General features: G+C 43.2%; 1 protein-coding gene and 1 long non-coding RNA gene across 2 annotated transcripts; one reads left to right on the top strand and one right to left on the bottom strand.

Moving 5' to 3' along the window:
* Positions 1-1,253: 1,253 nt before the first annotated feature.
* Positions 1,254-6,841, bottom strand: LOC122466517. The gene is made up of 3 exons (XR_006292112.1): positions 6,766-6,841; positions 5,018-5,108; positions 1,254-2,994 (listed from the first exon to the last, which is right to left on the bottom strand). It is a non-coding gene; the product is annotated as an uncharacterized LOC122466517 (long non-coding RNA).
* FGFBP3 (fibroblast growth factor binding protein 3) lies at positions 2,481-4,469 on the top strand. The gene is made up of 2 exons (XM_027821860.3): positions 2,481-2,611; positions 3,571-4,469. The coding sequence occupies exon 2, from the start codon at positions 3,674-3,676 to the stop codon at positions 4,439-4,441; it is 768 nt and encodes a 255-aa protein (XP_027677661.2). The 5' UTR covers positions 2,481-2,611; positions 3,571-3,673; the 3' UTR covers positions 4,442-4,469.
* Positions 6,842-16,441: the final 9,600 nt, after the last annotated feature.

Below are 16,441 nucleotides of genomic sequence, written 5' to 3'. Positions count from 1 at the left end.
GCGACAGCTACAACTCCCTGGGCTACTTACCCATGGCCTCCTCCCAACCCCTTCTTTATTTTCACCATAGGACCTTCCTCCTGGTGTCTGATAATGCTTGTACTCCTCAGTCCTCCAACAGTACGCGTTCTCACTCTCAGCTTCTAGTGCCTCTTGCTCCCAGCTTCTTACACGTGCACCACAAACTGAAGTGAGCTCCTTTTTTAAACCCAGGTGCCCTGATTAGCCTGCCTTAATTGATTCTAGCCGCTTCTTGATTGGCTGCAGGTGTTTTAATCGGCCTGTCTGTCTTGTCTCCAGAAGGATCCTGATTGTTCTGGAACCTTCCCTGTTACCTTACCCAGGGAAAAGGAACCTACTTAACCTGGGGCTAATATATCTGCCTTCTATTACTCTCCTGTAGCCATCTGGTCCGACTCTGTCACACTACCTTGCTTGCATATCTGGAATTCCCAGGGCAATCAACAGGACTTCCAGCTGAAGTTAACCAGAGTTTTGAATGCACAAAAAAATACAGGAACAGGACCATAAATTACATTTTCAGCCACGGCAGCTCTTGATACTTCTTCTAGAAGTACTAATAAAGAAGAAAATACCAGCTGGAAGAACAGATATTAGATTATTATTAATTATTATTTATGTAAAGTATTTTGGGGAAGGATCTTTTTGTTCTGTTTGTAAAGTTCAAGCTTTATGGAGGACAGGTCCATTACTGGGGCTTCCAGGTGCTACCACAATACACGCGCACGCACACACTCTCTATGAGCATGTAGGCAGACTTTCCCTCCAGCCCTAGAAACCCTGATGGGAAAGCCCCTTTTGGTGATTGTACAGCACACTCACTCACAGTACCTTTGCCAAGTATCTTTATTATTATTATTTCTTGCCTTAAGTTCCAGGTACAATGCAGCATGGTCACAGGGATCCTTCCTGCTCCCTGGCTCAGTCTTTTATTTAGCTTGTTTTCTTCTGCAACCTATCCAGCAAGTGAGCTAATTAGCTCATTCTAGTCCCCACAAATGCAAGTGATCCCCTCTAAGGGTACGTCTACACAGGGATAAAAGACCTGTGGGCCCAGCTGGGTTAGATCAGCTGACTCAGACTCATTGCAGTGTAGATGTCTGGGCTCAGGTGGGACCCCAAGCTCTGGGACCCTCCATCTTTACAAGGTCCCAGAGCTCAGGGTCCTGTCTGAACCCAATTTTTCAACCCTGGAGTTTGAGCCCCAGGAGATTGAGCCAGCTGACCTGGGCTAATCACAGTTTTGTTTTGTTTTGATCCCTATGTAGATCTGATCTTCCTAACTCAATCAAACTACTTAATACCTTCCTACTCTAACTACACCCAGTGTCCTGTGTGTTCTAAGTGACCAGGGTGCTGGCTCCCAAAAGGAACTCTATTTATAACTGCTCACAGCACCCTGTCACAGTCCAAAATTAAAGAAACAGCAAACGCACATATAGGAAAAACATTCCGAGATATCTTTTTACATATTTTTATTCTGAGAAAATTACATTCACCCATCAAATGTTCAAGTTTCAAAAAGTATCCAATGTCTAGAGAATACAGAAATTGTTGCTGATGTAAATTCTAGTAGCCCTTCTGCTCTCTGAGGCATACACGGAGGATTGAGAGGAATGGGGTTGCTCTTGCTTTTGGAAAGGGTGGAGTATTTTTTGTTCAAATGCGATTGTCTGGGTGGGGACTGATTTGTTATATAGATCCAGGCTGGCTTAGACCAGCATTGTCATTATAGTTGTTTTGCACAGGATACGTATTTTACATTCTGTCCCAGTACTTAAATCTTGAGGGACAGACACTTTCAGGCAAATTAAATAAATGAGTGTTCATAAAAGATATGAGTTTAATTAAAATGGGCAAGATTCACCCTGATGTAGATAGAGCTCAATAACAGTTGACACATAGGGAGTTATTCTGGTACAAGTATCAGAGGGGTAGCCATGTTAGTCTGGATCTGTAAAAGCAGCAAAGAGTCCTGTGGCACCTTATAGACTAACAGACATAGTGGAGCATAAGCTTTCTTGTGTGAATACACTCTTATTCTGGAATAGAATTGCCTTCTTCAGATTTCGCTTAATCCACTTTCAAAGTCCACTTTCAGTCACCAAATGCTTATTCTAAAATAAGTGTCCACATGAGAAATTATTCCAGAGTATTAATTCTGAAATAGCTATATCAGTAAATTTCCAAGAGTAAACAAGCCCTAAGAATGATTTCTTTAACATTATTTTGCAGTTTCATCAAAGCAAATAAAACAAGAGTCAATAGCACACTACCATACCAAACAAGTGAATAACATTTGATTAATTAAACACATTGCCTTATAAACAATGCAGCATATAGGTTTATCATTGAATGGAATAGTGTAAACATTATGTCAAAGAAGTTCTGTTTTAAGGACTTCCCTCTTGGTGGGTGGGTGTATGTGTATGTTTGCATGCACCAGGCTAGGGAGGGGCATAGCCTGGGGTAGCCACTCCTATGCTATTGATAATACATTCATGCTCCATACACCCGTCTAACAGAGACTAATCCTACATGCAGACTCACACACTTTTCTAGTAGACTACTCCACCTCACACAGTGCACGGTAAGTTTAACCAAAGAAGGAAAACGGGATCTGATTTTGTGAGGAATAGTTTTGTTTTGAGATGTGTTTGTTAGTGAATTCTGGCCACACATTCTCTTTGATGCTGTAATTAGAAAGATTTGTTTTCCCATCATGTTGCCAGTAGCCTTGTATCCATATTTACAAACATCTTTCTGTTAAGACTTTGACACTTAACTAATTTAGAGAATTTATTTTGCACTGGGGAATACAGCAAAGAGAAGCTTAGAATGCAGTGAAGAGGTTGTTAAGTTGCTTTAGCCATGTAAGAAAATGAGAGATCATAAAACTTGAAAACAATATTGTAGAGAAAAAGCTTTGTCTACCATTGATGGTGTTCTAAGAACCAATCTGCATAGCATAATCTGTCAAAGCAAACACAAAGCAGAGTTTTGTTACTGCAAATGATGGCATTATCTATCTTCAGTATATCGATTTCCAGTTTGTGTAATAAAACCACAAGTGAATACCTCAGGAACAGAAACTGTCCTAAAACCACACATCTGTGGAGAGTGCAGAGATGCGGTGCCCTCTGTAATTAACAGTGCCGATTTCTGAATGACCCTTTCTGACAAAGACTAAGAGCAGCACATCCCTTGGTCTTATATTTGATTAGGATTTAGGGAGCTCTAATGAATTAATGTTCGCAGAGAGATTTGAAGTAAACAGCTATATTCATGACGAGTATTAATGTCTATTATTACTGAAGGCGCTGCCTCAGCAACCTTTCAGATACGCTTTATAAAGGCGATATAAATGCTTCAGAGGTAATAACAATGACCAAACAAATAGTTATGAATGACTGATCTAGCGGGGCATGCCCAATGCTGACGTGCGTGTGCTTGATGAGAGATGCATATTAATACCAATTAGCCATGCCTGTGGCTGTGTCGCTGTGCTGCATGCCCCCTGCTAAGTGTGCGCCCTGTCTGTCTCTCTAGGGCTCTGGGGATGCCGAGGGCCCCTCGCTCCTTCGCCGGGACTCTCCATCCCTGCTGCACTTGCATGACAAAAGGCAGCCAGCAGCTCCACTGACCTAATGAGATGAGGGTCTCCCGGGCCGTTCCACTGAGCCTCCTGCTCCTGGGCTGCCTAGGGGGCGCCGCCAGCGGGCAGGCCCGAGGGGCCGGTGGGAAAGCGGAGCGCCCCGCGCCCTGGGCGCAGTCCGGGCAGTTCTCTACCCGGGAGCAGCGTGTGTGCAGCTGGCAGCTGGTCCGAGGGGAGGAGGCCACCGAGCTGCAGCTGAGTTGCCAGGCGCCTGGAGAGGGCGGCAGCGAGGGGCTCCGGTGCGTGTACCGGGGCCAGCCGGAGCGCTGCGCCGCCTACAGCGCCAAGAGCCGCCAGTACTGGAAGCAGATCCTGGGCAAGCTGCGCCGGAAGCGCCACCCCTGCCAGGACAGCAGCCCGCTGAAAGCCCGGCTCTGCAGCAGCAAGAAGGAGCCGCCCGAGGCGCACCTGCGCCTGGCACCCCCCAGCCCCAGCCCTGCAGCGCCTGGGGCCGCCGGGGGCCCCGCCAGAGGCCGAGCCAAGGGCCAGGGCAGCGCCCAGGAGGCGGCTACGCTGCAGCAGCCGGGGGCTCCCAGCGCCAAGGCGATGAGCAGCGGTGCACACGCTGGTGCCCTGGAGAAGCGGGGCAAGGCGGGCAAGAGGAAAGGGGGTCCCGGCTCCCCGGTACCCCCCGAGCAGCGGCCGCCCACGGCTGGGGGGAACCCGGAGCCGCCCACGGAGCTGAGCGAGGACCTGGCCGAGACCTACTGTGCGGAGCAGTGGCACTCGCTCTGCAGCTTCTTCCTGAACTTCTGGAACGGCTGAGGGCACAGGGCGGTGGCGGTGGCGACGGGCGGGGGCGGGATAGGGTCGCACCCAGGCGGGCAGTCGGGTGGGGGGTGGGGGGCAGAGCTGGGGGTAGGAGCGTGCAGCCGCGGGACACCGGGGGGGAGAGGGGAAGGGTATAACTTACTCGTTGGTACTAACCCTGCAGCCGCTGCTCGCCCCGGGGCAGGGGGGAAGCTGTGGCCAGGCCTTTGCACGGCGGGTTATTGGCTAACATGACTGATCAGTCCCTCCTTCCATACTAAACAAGCACCAAGCCGTGTGTAGTCTGCGCTGCTGTTTCAGAGATTTCTGCTCTAAGGGTGACGTGTAGTTAAACCCCTAGGAGATTTTCGGTATTGCCACGTTTATTTGCTGGGAAAGGGCTTCCCCTTGTTCACCAGGAGCAAACGTGCCAGGGAGTTGTATTGCAGAAGATGATGGGTGCAACATTAATAAAGGTGCAACTCTTTTACAGCAATGTGTGTGTGTGTGACCCCTGACTTGCCAGAACCTGCTTGTGGCTGTGATGCTACAAGGGAGCCCAACCGAGGAGTTGAGGAAGCAGTGCCTTACCTTAACTGACAGTAAACAGGATTCCCTGAAGGTGGATGAGGGCCAGGAGATCCTGAAAGACTTCCCGAGGTGGCAGGACCCCTACACAGCACTGGGGCAACAGTGAAATTATACCCCTTTGAGTATAGTGTGCGAACCTTTCATCCTACTGAAGCCAGCCATTCATACAAGACTTAGTTTATTTTCTAGTCTATTGTGAAAAGCTCCAGAGAAACAACAGTCAATATTTATGTGGCTAAATAGCTGTCACCAGAAGCTATTGCTTTCTCTGTTCCTTGGATCCTGGATTGTGGAGCTGCTGAGAAACACTGAAGGGGACCTACTTTCTCTAGGTGCCCTGGGAATATGCTCTCTCTTTTCCTCCACCCATGCAAATGAAACATTTTTCAATTAATATTCAATAGCATATTTTAATGTGTCACACAATTTAGGTAAAAACAACAAGGAGTGCAGTGGCACCTTAAAGACTCACAGATTTATCTACCCAGATAAGTCTGTTTGTTAGTCTTTAAGGTGCCACCGGACTCTTTATTGTTTTTGTGAATACAGACTAATATGGCTACTCTCCTGATACTTGACAATTTAGGTACTTTTTTCTTAGCTTATTATTCAACTCTCTTTATCTGGCTGGTATTCTTTTCAAGGTGACATCCCCCTCACCCCCTTCACTCTCACCTTTTCATAGCACTTCTGCAGCACCATTTGCATCAGTTTTCAGAAAATAAAGTTAAACAGTTGGCTCTGTTGATCCAGCTTGCACCTGTTTTTCCTCAGGAAAGTGTCAGTTATTACACTTCACTTTACTTACTTATGGCTTTACTTATATTTAGTCTCATATTCATATTATTTCCTACTGTGTGTGATTGTATGGTTGCCATGGGGCCCAGCCATGGAAATCCTCAACCATGTAACCAGCCTGTCTTCAGTACCTTAATGGGACTGCTTGCAAGAAGAATCAAAAAAAGAGAGGGGTTGTTGAGTCAGGTCCACACACTGGTTATGCTGAATTTTGTAAATATAAATCTAGGGCCCAAGCCTACAGCTGCTTATGCATATGAATGATCCCACTGAATTGAAAGTTACTCATGTACATAAGTGTTTACAGATGTAGTTTTAATTCATATTAATTGCCTCTCTTTTCATTTCAAAAGGTGTGGCAATTTTTTTTTTTTTAATCAAAGACCTGTACTTATAATGGCAAAGTGCGATGTTCTGGCTTGAATAGGATCATCAAAAAGAGCAGCAATGTAAACAAAATGTTGATCTTATTATAGAAACCATCAATGGAAAACCAGAATTGCTACATACTGTGACAAAGTTCCTCCTCTACCTTGGTGGGTCCTGAGCTTATTGGGGGATTTGCTGGCCTCAGAGATTCACAGGAGCCCTCAGTTTGGCCACTTTCATGGCTCAAATCAGCTGTTCACTCAGATAACCTCATCACTGGCCAGCAAGGGGAAAAGGAGAAGAACAACCCACGCAGTCTCTGCTGATCCACCATGTGGGTCAGGGAACAGCCCAGAGACCTTCCCCTCAGGTGGAACCCACAGTGCAGTTCAACTCCTCCTGTGTATGATCAGGAGTTGGGAGGTTTGGAGGGAACCCAGGCCCGCCCTCTACTCCAGGTTTCAGCCCAGGGCCCTGTGGATTGTAGCTGTCTAGAGTGCCTCCTGTAACAGCTGCGTGACAGCTACAACTCCTTGGGCTACTTCCCCATGGCCTCCTCCCAACACCTTCTTTATCCTCACCACAGGATCTTCCTTCCTACTGGTGTCTGATAACACTTGTACTCAGTCCTCCAGCAGCACATCCTCTCATTCCCAGCTCCTTACATGCCTCTCCCTAACTGAAGTGAGGTCCTTTTTAAACCCAGGTGCCCTGATTAGCCTGCCTGTCCTAACTGATTCTAGCAGCTTCTTCATTGGCTCCAGGTGTCCCAATTAGCCTGCCTCCCTTAACTGGTTCCAGCAAGTTCCTGCTTGTTCTGGAACTGCCCCTGCCATCTTATCCAGGGGAAAGGGATCTACTTAATCTGGGACTAATATATTAGCTGGGGCTAACATACCATGGTGTGATTTAGCCCCCTGTAATCCTTGGATTCCTGATTTACTGCTGCATTTCTATTGGGTTTCATTTCCCCTACCTTCAAGTTTAGCTGGACTGCAGAGTTAAGTTTATGAAATAAAACAAGTAACCCCCCTTCCCCCCCCCCAATCACTTGTTACAGTTTTGGTTGCACTTTCCCCCACACCTTTTTTATGCACTCCCTATCCATGGCCCCACAAAGTCACGGGACCTCCTGGTCAACCTCCTCCCGGCCCTGGCTAAAATGGCCATCTATATAACCAGGGTGAGGAGGCTGGCCGATGGAGCCTGCTGTGACTGTGGGGCCTATTTCCGATCCTCAGTACATTCACGCATCCGGGCGGAGTTCCTCTGGGCGGCGTCCACCGACTCCCTTGACACCTTCGAGGAGCGGTGGGCGCTGTCCGGGGTTCTCTGCTCAGTGACCCCGTCCGGTTCCCTCCGCCTGACCCTCTGATTGAGGGACAGAGCGAGAGATGCCAGCCACAGCCGTTAGCTGCTGTGAATACCATCATTATTGTCATCTAGGAGGGGTCTTATAATACATGGGTGTACCCCCCCCCCTCCCAACCACCCACCCCACAGCCGTGCCCATCTTGTCGGGCACTCTCAGGAGAGGGAGGGTCGGTGACCCTGGGCGCGGCACTAGGTAACTCGAGGGGGTGGAAGACCACGAGTGTCGAGGAAGCCCCCCCGCTCTAGGCCACCAGGTAACTCAGGAGGGTGGAAGACCACGAGTGTCGAGGAAGCCCCCCCGCTCTGGGCCTGGGCTAACCTGAACACCTCTCCCTCCTGAAAGCTGTTGTGTTATATCTTTTGATTGCGTTGTTTTGTTGCTAAGTTTTTCTTTATCTTTTTGTAATTTCTGTAACTGTTATAATAAACTTCTTTTCTGTTTTAAAAAAAAAAAAAAAAAAAAAAAACTGCCCCTGCCATCTTATCCAGGGGAAAGGGATCTACTTAATCTGGGACTAATATATTAGCTGGGGCTAACATACCATGGTGTGATTTAGCCCCCTGTAATCCTTGGATTCCTGATTTACTGCTGCATTTCTATTGGGTTTCATTTCCCCTACCTTCAAGTTTAGCTGGACTGCAGAGTTAAGTTTATGAAATAAAACAAGTAACCCCCCTTCCCCCCCCCCAATCACTTGTTACAGTTTTGGTTGCACTTTCCCCCACACCTTTTTTATGCACTCCCTATCCATGGCCCCACAAAGTCACGGGACCTCCTGGTCAACCTCCTCCCGGCCCTGGCTAAAATGGCCATCTATATAACCAGGGTGAGGAGGCTGGCCGATGGAGCCTGCTGTGACTGTGGGGCCTATTTCCGATCCTCTGTCCATTCACATATCTGGGCAGAGTTCCTCTGGGCGGCATCCACTGACACCCTTGACGCCTTTGAGGAGCATTGGGTGCTGTCCGGGGTTCTCTGCTCGGTGTCCCCGTCCAGTTCCCTTCGTTTGACCCTTTCACCACACTCCTGTCCCTGTTATTTCATTAGTTGTCCCCTGTACTCATTTGGTTTCCAGGTCCTGTGGATCCCCCTCTTAGGCTGGGGCGGGGGAGGGGGGAGAAGAATCCTTTAGCTTCCGCCCTCGCACTTTTTGGATCCCAATAGGACTACTTTTTGTACCCAACTGGCCTGGGTCTATCACAATGCATAGACACAGTTATGAAGTGAAATTGTAAAAATGGAATTGGTCAGTTTAGAGGAGAAACTATTAAGAGCCACATGATAGAATGATACAAAATAATGAATGGATCAGAGAAGGTAAAGTTATGAGAGGGTAAAAAGGAGCACTTAATAGAAGAATAAGGGGATGGCCAATGAAACTGAAAAGCAAACAGTTTAAAACTGATGAAAGGAAATACTTGAAATAAATTGCATGTGGAACTTATTGCCACAAAATATTAAGGCCAAGAGTTTAGCGGGATTAAAAAAGAATTGGGTGTTATTTGGATAATGAGAACATTCAGTTACTGTAGACAGGGTAATTTATTGTGTCTTGATATAAATCCTCATACTTTCAGGACAATCAGTGACAAGGGGACAGGGCTCAGTAAGAAACTTTTCTTAATGGGCAGATTAATCCATAACTGTCCCCCATGTAGTTTCTTGCACTTTCCTCCAAAGCATCTTATACTGGCTACTGTCAGTCAGCATACTGGACTATATGGACCGTTGGTTTGATCTGGTATGGAGATTCTTATGTTGAAAGCAATGGGGAAAAAATCCTTGTGTGTTCTTGAAACAGTACCACAGAGTGCAGCAATTAGACCATCCCACAATATAGAAGATAAGAAATTAGAATACAACATTAAATATAGCTGAGCAACACAACAATAAACTGTATTTGGCATGCAATGCTATAAGTTGTAAACATCTCTAATGTTTTCACTTGTGCTCTCCAGCTGCTAAGCTAGTGAAATATAGTTGCTCTGAAGCCTCCATTAAAATCAGGATTGGGGAGAGGGAGAAATATGAAGGGAGCCTATTACATGGAATATTCATTCCTTAAGGGGTCTCCACAGGAATTATCTGTGGATCCAGATAAAACCTCGTTCAACAGAATGGCCAAATCTCCACTGAATAGGTTTCAAAGATGAAAGATTTTGGCACCTTAATATTCTGTTGAATACCATCCAATTTGTGCACTTCCTTCCCAAGTCAGACCACATGGAAATTAAAGAATTTACTTACTGAAAACATGTACCAAAATGTGTAAGTTTCTTTTTACGTGTCTACTTAAATAACATTTTCTAACAGGCCTATATTTTTCTCTGCCAAACCAGACAGTTCAGTTTTTGCAGGCCAAAAAAAGGAGGCAGAGGCAGCTTTAAAGAGAAGGTATTTTTTGTTCCAAGGAGTGATTTACATCTGCACACAATGAACTTTGAAAATTTTCCAAAAATGAAAGTGTGTAAATCACTCTAGATAAGGACATGAGGAAGGATTGCAGGATTTCCTTAACATTCATTTTGTCACAGGATAAAAAAAGACTTGAAATAGAAACAGAACAGATTCTAAAAGATTCAAATGCTTCTGAAAAGTAAAGGTTACTTACCTTGAATAGCAACGTTCTTTGAGATGTGTCCCCCTGTGGCTGCTCCATGTCATGTGTGCACACCTGTGCACTCCGGATCAGAGATTTTTCTTCAGCAGTGACTGTGGGTCTGCAACTGTGCCCTAGGCACCCTCAAGCTTTCCTACAATGCCATACAGGGCAGGGCGGACCCACTACCAACACTCCAGTTCCTTCTCAACTGTGAAAGTCCAATAAGAGACTCCAAGGCAGAGGGGAAGGAGGTTAGGTTGTGGATCACCTACAGGGAAACATCTCGAAGAACTCCAGTTACCGTACAAGGTGAGTAACTGCTCCTCCTCCTTCGAGTAGTGTTGCTGGGGTGCTCCCCATCAGTAGACTCCTGAGCAGTACCACCATGATGGAGGAGGGTGCTGATGAGGTGGATTCAGTACAAATTGTAGAACAGCCACATCAGCTCTGGAAGCAATCACAAGAGCATAGTGCTGAAGAATGAGTGTAACAAAGACCTGGTTGCTGCTTTGCAGATGTCTGGGATAGGTATGTTGCTCAGCAGGGCAACAGAGGAGTAAGCAATAACTCTCAGAGAGGGGAAAACCCCCGAGGCTTTGTAACAGGTTAAGATGCATCTGGCAGCCCATCTGGACAATCTTTGAGTGGAAATTGCCTGTCCTTTAATTCATTCTGCAATTGACATAAAAAGAACCTAGGTTCTTTAGGTGAAGCCCTAAAGAACCTAGTCATGTCTAGGTAAAATGTGAGAGCTCTTCTTACATCCAGTGTATGAAGGCTCATTTCTTCTTATGAAGAATCCTCTAACCCTACAAAAATGAACTGCATAAATTAGATTATTTAATTGTGGGTAGGCAGTGAGTTATTTTTGCTACACAATTTAAGAAGCCACAGCTACCATCATTTTATCAAATACAGAATTTTATTATATTGTGTGCATAAAAATATTTTAATCATTTACTAGCTAAATTTATGAGTAATTTACTGGACACTGGCACCCTGAATGTTCTCAGGGGCTACAAAGTTTATTGTGGTGTAACATACAAAAGAAACTCACATGCTTAAGGTCACTATATCTTCTTAATAATAACTTGGCAAAATTTGTTTCACTGGACTTTCCCCATCTCCCATCCCTATTACATCTTCCTCCTTCAGAGTTTGAGAAACTTGCCCAACGCTTCATATCTAACATGGTCTTTTGCTTGAACTAGGCTCACTTCATTCCAATGCATTTCAAGATATGTATCTGGATGGAAACAAAGCACTGAAAGGGCATGACATTTTGATATTTTAATAGGGAAGGACAAAAGATGATGCTTTAAGAAATTATAACTTCTATGTCAATGAAAGATTATATTGCTAGGGAAAGGATTCTGTGGAAGTCAGCTGGGAAAAAAAAATCTTGATATGGCTAAACTACAGAAAGTTTCCCCAAGAAACTTCAGTGGCCATGAAATGTAAAACAATGTAAATGACTGCCTGAAGCTGTTGCTATGCAACTAGTGCTCCAAATAAATGGTGAAGCAGTTCCAGACCAGTTTGTAGTTTGACAGCTGGAAACAGAGCTGGCTGGTCACATGACAAAGTTTGGGCTGCAGATCCCAAATCTTTGATCAGTAGGTTCTTTTGTTTTTGTGCACAATGACCACAATGGGAATTATTCTTTCCTAGATTCTGCGTTGGGTACTTAGGCATTTAAATTGAAAAGGGGGAAAGAAGTGTTGGGGAGGGACGTCTGGGCAAGATGCCACTATTTATTTGTTGAACAATCTAAAAATGTAGTTCCTATTAAGTGTCTCAGAAACTAAATGTTTACTGTAATTGCCATGATGCTTCCTGTGTGTCTTCTTCGTTCTGCTCACTGTCAGGTCTGTCTGGGAGATTTGTTTAACTTTGCCAGAAGAGACCAAATTCTGACTTCATCTACCACATTGTTCATATTCACTGGCACTAAAATGTTGTGGATCCATTCTTAGTGCAAAGAACTGGTGTAATGAAGTCTAGTGAGCAATCCCTAGTCTGCTTGGAAGTGCTCTCCCTGAGCGGGTCACCTAAGCATTAAACCTGAATACTCCCTTCAACTTACATTGAAGAGTTGGAGGGAAAAATTCACATTAAAATAATGCCACTGAGTCCTTAATTGTCAATTACAACTAACAGAATAGTAGAGCTGTGCATTATTATGAAAGAGCAAAAGCCATAGATCAGATGAATCTCCTCCATATGAAATTGCAGCCATTTCAATTAATACATCTTATACAGTATGTGCCCACTGTTACATGTAGATTGCTTCAATACATTACGGGTCCTGCCCTATATGTGAACTACTCATGACTTTTATAGAAAATACTGATATCTATACAAGCAAGTGCTTTCCAGGACCCTTTTCTGCAACTCCCACTGAAACATTTCAACTGTTCACTCTCTCTCATTTTGAAACTGAAATCTGTGCAGAGGGTTAACCTGTACTTAACATCTGGAGTTGTGCTCAGTTTCTGACCTCCGCCTTTCAGTCTAAGGTTATAGATAAGGATTTTCACAATGATGGAACTGAAAGTACTAGCAGTTGGGCTCCCATTCAGCAAAACGCTTAAGCATGTGTTTAAGTCCCATTGGTTTAAAGTTAAAATTAAGTATGCATTTCAATACTAGGTTGAACTGGGGCCTTAATCAGGACAGCAAAGTTCTTTAATGTTCACAGATCTCTGTGTGAGAAACTGGTTTGAGGAAAGGGAAATCAGATTCATATTTCTCGATAACATGATCTATGTTTAGCTTGTTTTGGCTTGAATGAGTCTTTTCCCCTGCAATATGACTCCATTTGTCCTGATGGAATCCTTAGTAATTTCCTCATTAGACCTAACACAGCTCAGTGCATAAACTTGTTACCAGTACTTACCTAGGGAGAAGATTCTACAGTAATATGGTTCAACTGGTGGTCAGTGTCTTCTTGTTATGCACATCCAAGCTGAACATCATTCTACAGCTTAGAAAGTGTAACTACATGTGGGATACTGAGAGACTAAGGTAAGCTGTGGAGAACAGAGGTTAGCTGTCAGGATTCTGAAAACAGATATAAGCTGTGATTTTAATTGTTTTCCAGCAGCACGCGGGGAGATGAGAGCTTGTTTTGAATTTCAGTCTCATCATTACCTTTACAAATCCATTTGTACACTTACAACTTGGGACAGACTAGACGATCATAATGGTCCCTTCTGACCTTAAAGTCTATGACTCTGTGACAAGTGAGGAGCCAGAGTCTTGTCAAATGATCTCTATTCAGATAGATTCCTATTGGCTACATCCTTATACAACAGTACATATGTAAATTATTTCACATCTAATTAGTTGTAATTAATGTTTTCTGCATGGGTTCAAGATCCAACGGTTTGAATGGGTATCCTCAAAATTTTTAACTTTTTTTCATACATTTGCATTGTGGAGCAGTGCGCCAGAATCAAGCCCTTAACAAATAGAACAATAAGACAGGGGCACAGGACAGCAACAATTTAAATGAAAGCAAGTTGGGTAACTGAATCTTAAGTCTTTAGTGACTTCTCTTTAAATAACCCTAATATAATATTGCCCTACCTTGCACCGTGAGCCTTCTACTGAAACTCACAGAAAAATCAAACTATACAACAGGCATTTCCGCAGCAGACTTTCCAATTTTCACTACAACCTTACTCCACTAATAATTTGGATTTAAGGATTTCATGCTCAATCCATAAACATAATTACATTTGGGAAGCTTTTAAACAGAAGGTATTATAGAGTTTAGATTAATTTTCCCCGTCACCACAGTGTTTCACTAAGGGAGGGGATCTATCAAGTACAATCATGTAGAAGATATTATACAGCTTTAGAAATAATTCAGGCTCGTAGGGCTTAATGTGGTTTGGTATGTGCCTTGCTTTGTTAGATTTGTACAGTCTCTGTTACCCTCAGTGTAAGGAAAATATTTTGTTCTATTTATTTCAAGCATTCAGAAGGTTAATGATGCATGTGCCTTGGAGGGGGGGAAAGGGCGTGAGAGGGAAGGCTGCACCATCCTTAACTCAGCCCACATTCCAGCTTTCTGAATAGAAGAAATGGCCTGATCGCTATGGTGTGATTTTTACTCATCAAAATGCAGCCTTCCCACGGAACAGGTCCCTCCCGCCTTCTCCTGGAGCACCACGTGCCTCGCAGTCACATTACATTCCACTTGACTCAAACACAGTCTTGAATGATTACAAAGAGAAACACTGAAAATTCTCATGGTCTTAGAAAATTAAGAAAATGCACAAATACAGCAAAAATAACTTCAGCTTCATAACAACAAGGACAAGGTTACACCCTGTAATCTGGAAGTGTTCTTTATTAACCCTTATAATCTGAAATTGTATACATGTTTATGCTCGATATTAATGTGTACCTTATGAAGGGGATGTTGCATGATGCTGGCTTGCTGTACTTGTCTTGCTGTTAGAAAGACTGTATTGACTTCACTTTAGCAGAAGTATATTTCAATTGGCTGTAATGAAAAACATATGTAACACTGTAAGGCTATTGCATTCATACAATGCGCCTTTTTGAGGAGCATAATGTACATAATATTTTTATTATATACAAACCATAATGAACATTTAAATGTTACTTTTAGAATTTAGTTAGATCACCTATATATGTTCTATGATTAACTCTCAGATGAAATCTAGAACCTTTTAAAATAAAACTCTTCAGGATTAAACCTGATTTTAATTTCAGATTTCTATTTTGGCTATATTTTCCATTTTAAGACTTCTCAAAATCAGAAGACATTTAATGAAAGAATTTTTATGAACATAACTGTGGTAAATAACTTTTTGTAATATATAAATATAAACACACACACACACGCACACACACAGAGATTATACTGAATTTATCAAAGAAAACAAGTAAAAAGATTGGAGTCTATAAAAAAAATCCAAATCTTAAAGTGCAATGTTTTACTTAAGATTTATGCAGAATAGTTGTTAATTTACTAGAAAACTCTTAAAGGATTTGATCCTGCAAATCATACTCACATAAATATTCCTTATTCATATGAGCAGTCACAGTGAACTCAATGGGTTTACTTACATGAGTAAGGACTGGGCCACAAAAGTGTCTGTAGAATATGAGGTCTGAGTTAAAAAGATCACAGAATCTTGCACAGTTATGCTTTTCTAGTAGCATTTACTGTGAATCACATTCAGCTTTGGAACTACAATTATATTAAATACATCAAAATCAAACCTCAGCTAATCTAGAGAAACTTTGGAAAGGGAGATCCAATGCAGGAATTTTTCAAAAGCTTTTTTTTTTTTTTTTTAAAGAATTATAAAATTATAATACACTTCCCAAAAGACCTGCCTTGACCAGCATAATGATTTGCAATGAAACAGACAAGACCTAAAAGAAATGTACATAAAACATGCATACTGATTGCAGACCATTTTTTTCTTTTCACAGCAAAACCTTTCAAAATTATACATCTATCATTGCTATTCTGTTGACAGGAAAGGATTGAGGCGGTGGCAACACAGTGGAATATCATTTCATGTTAGTAGAGGCAAGATGTTAAGGATATAGAAGTAATCTTTTGTCTCTGCCCAAGGACAAACAGTATTAAATTTATATGCATGCTTCTGTCCTGACAGCAAAGGACTTCCACACAACTCTTACTGAGGGTTAATAGCTCTTTGAGATTCTACTCTCTAATGTACCTTGGCATGAAATGGTCTCTCGTGATTCATCTCCCCTTTTAATAGTAGCTCCAAGACTACAAGCACTTTTTTTTTTTTTTAAAGTTCTTTTATCCCCAGCTGAAGCAATCTGCATTTTCACTGGATCTGAGACCACATAGCGTGAACATTTTTTTCCTTTTCAGTTCTATTCTCCAGCAGCCCTCAGCAGACAGTTAGGCAATCTGAAGAACCTATTGAATATAGGGCACGATGTCATGCCACCCATACAGGGGCCAATAAGGACTCTCTTTTCGACCATCACAAGGAGAAATGTACATATTGACTGTATTTTAACAGCTTATAGGAGCACTGTAAACCTCTCTGAGTTCACTGTAAATAGTAAGGGAACCTTAAGGGCTTTATTCCATTGGTTTTTTGTTATTTTTTAAATTTACCTTTGCTAAGTTTTCATGGTGCAGGAGTCACACAGGAACATTAAATATCAGCAAACATCTCTCTTTGCACTTCAGAAGATTTGTTTGGTTCCGATCAAAATAAAATGAAAGCCCGAATCCTCGTGTCTGTCT

This window comes from Chelonia mydas, chromosome 7 (assembly GCF_015237465.2).
Source record: "Chelonia mydas isolate rCheMyd1 chromosome 7, rCheMyd1.pri.v2, whole genome shotgun sequence".
Classification (NCBI taxonomy): Eukaryota; Metazoa; Chordata; order Testudines; family Cheloniidae; genus Chelonia; species Chelonia mydas.
Note: the sequence above shows the minus strand (reverse complement) of the source record. Positions and strands in the feature narration are given on the sequence as shown.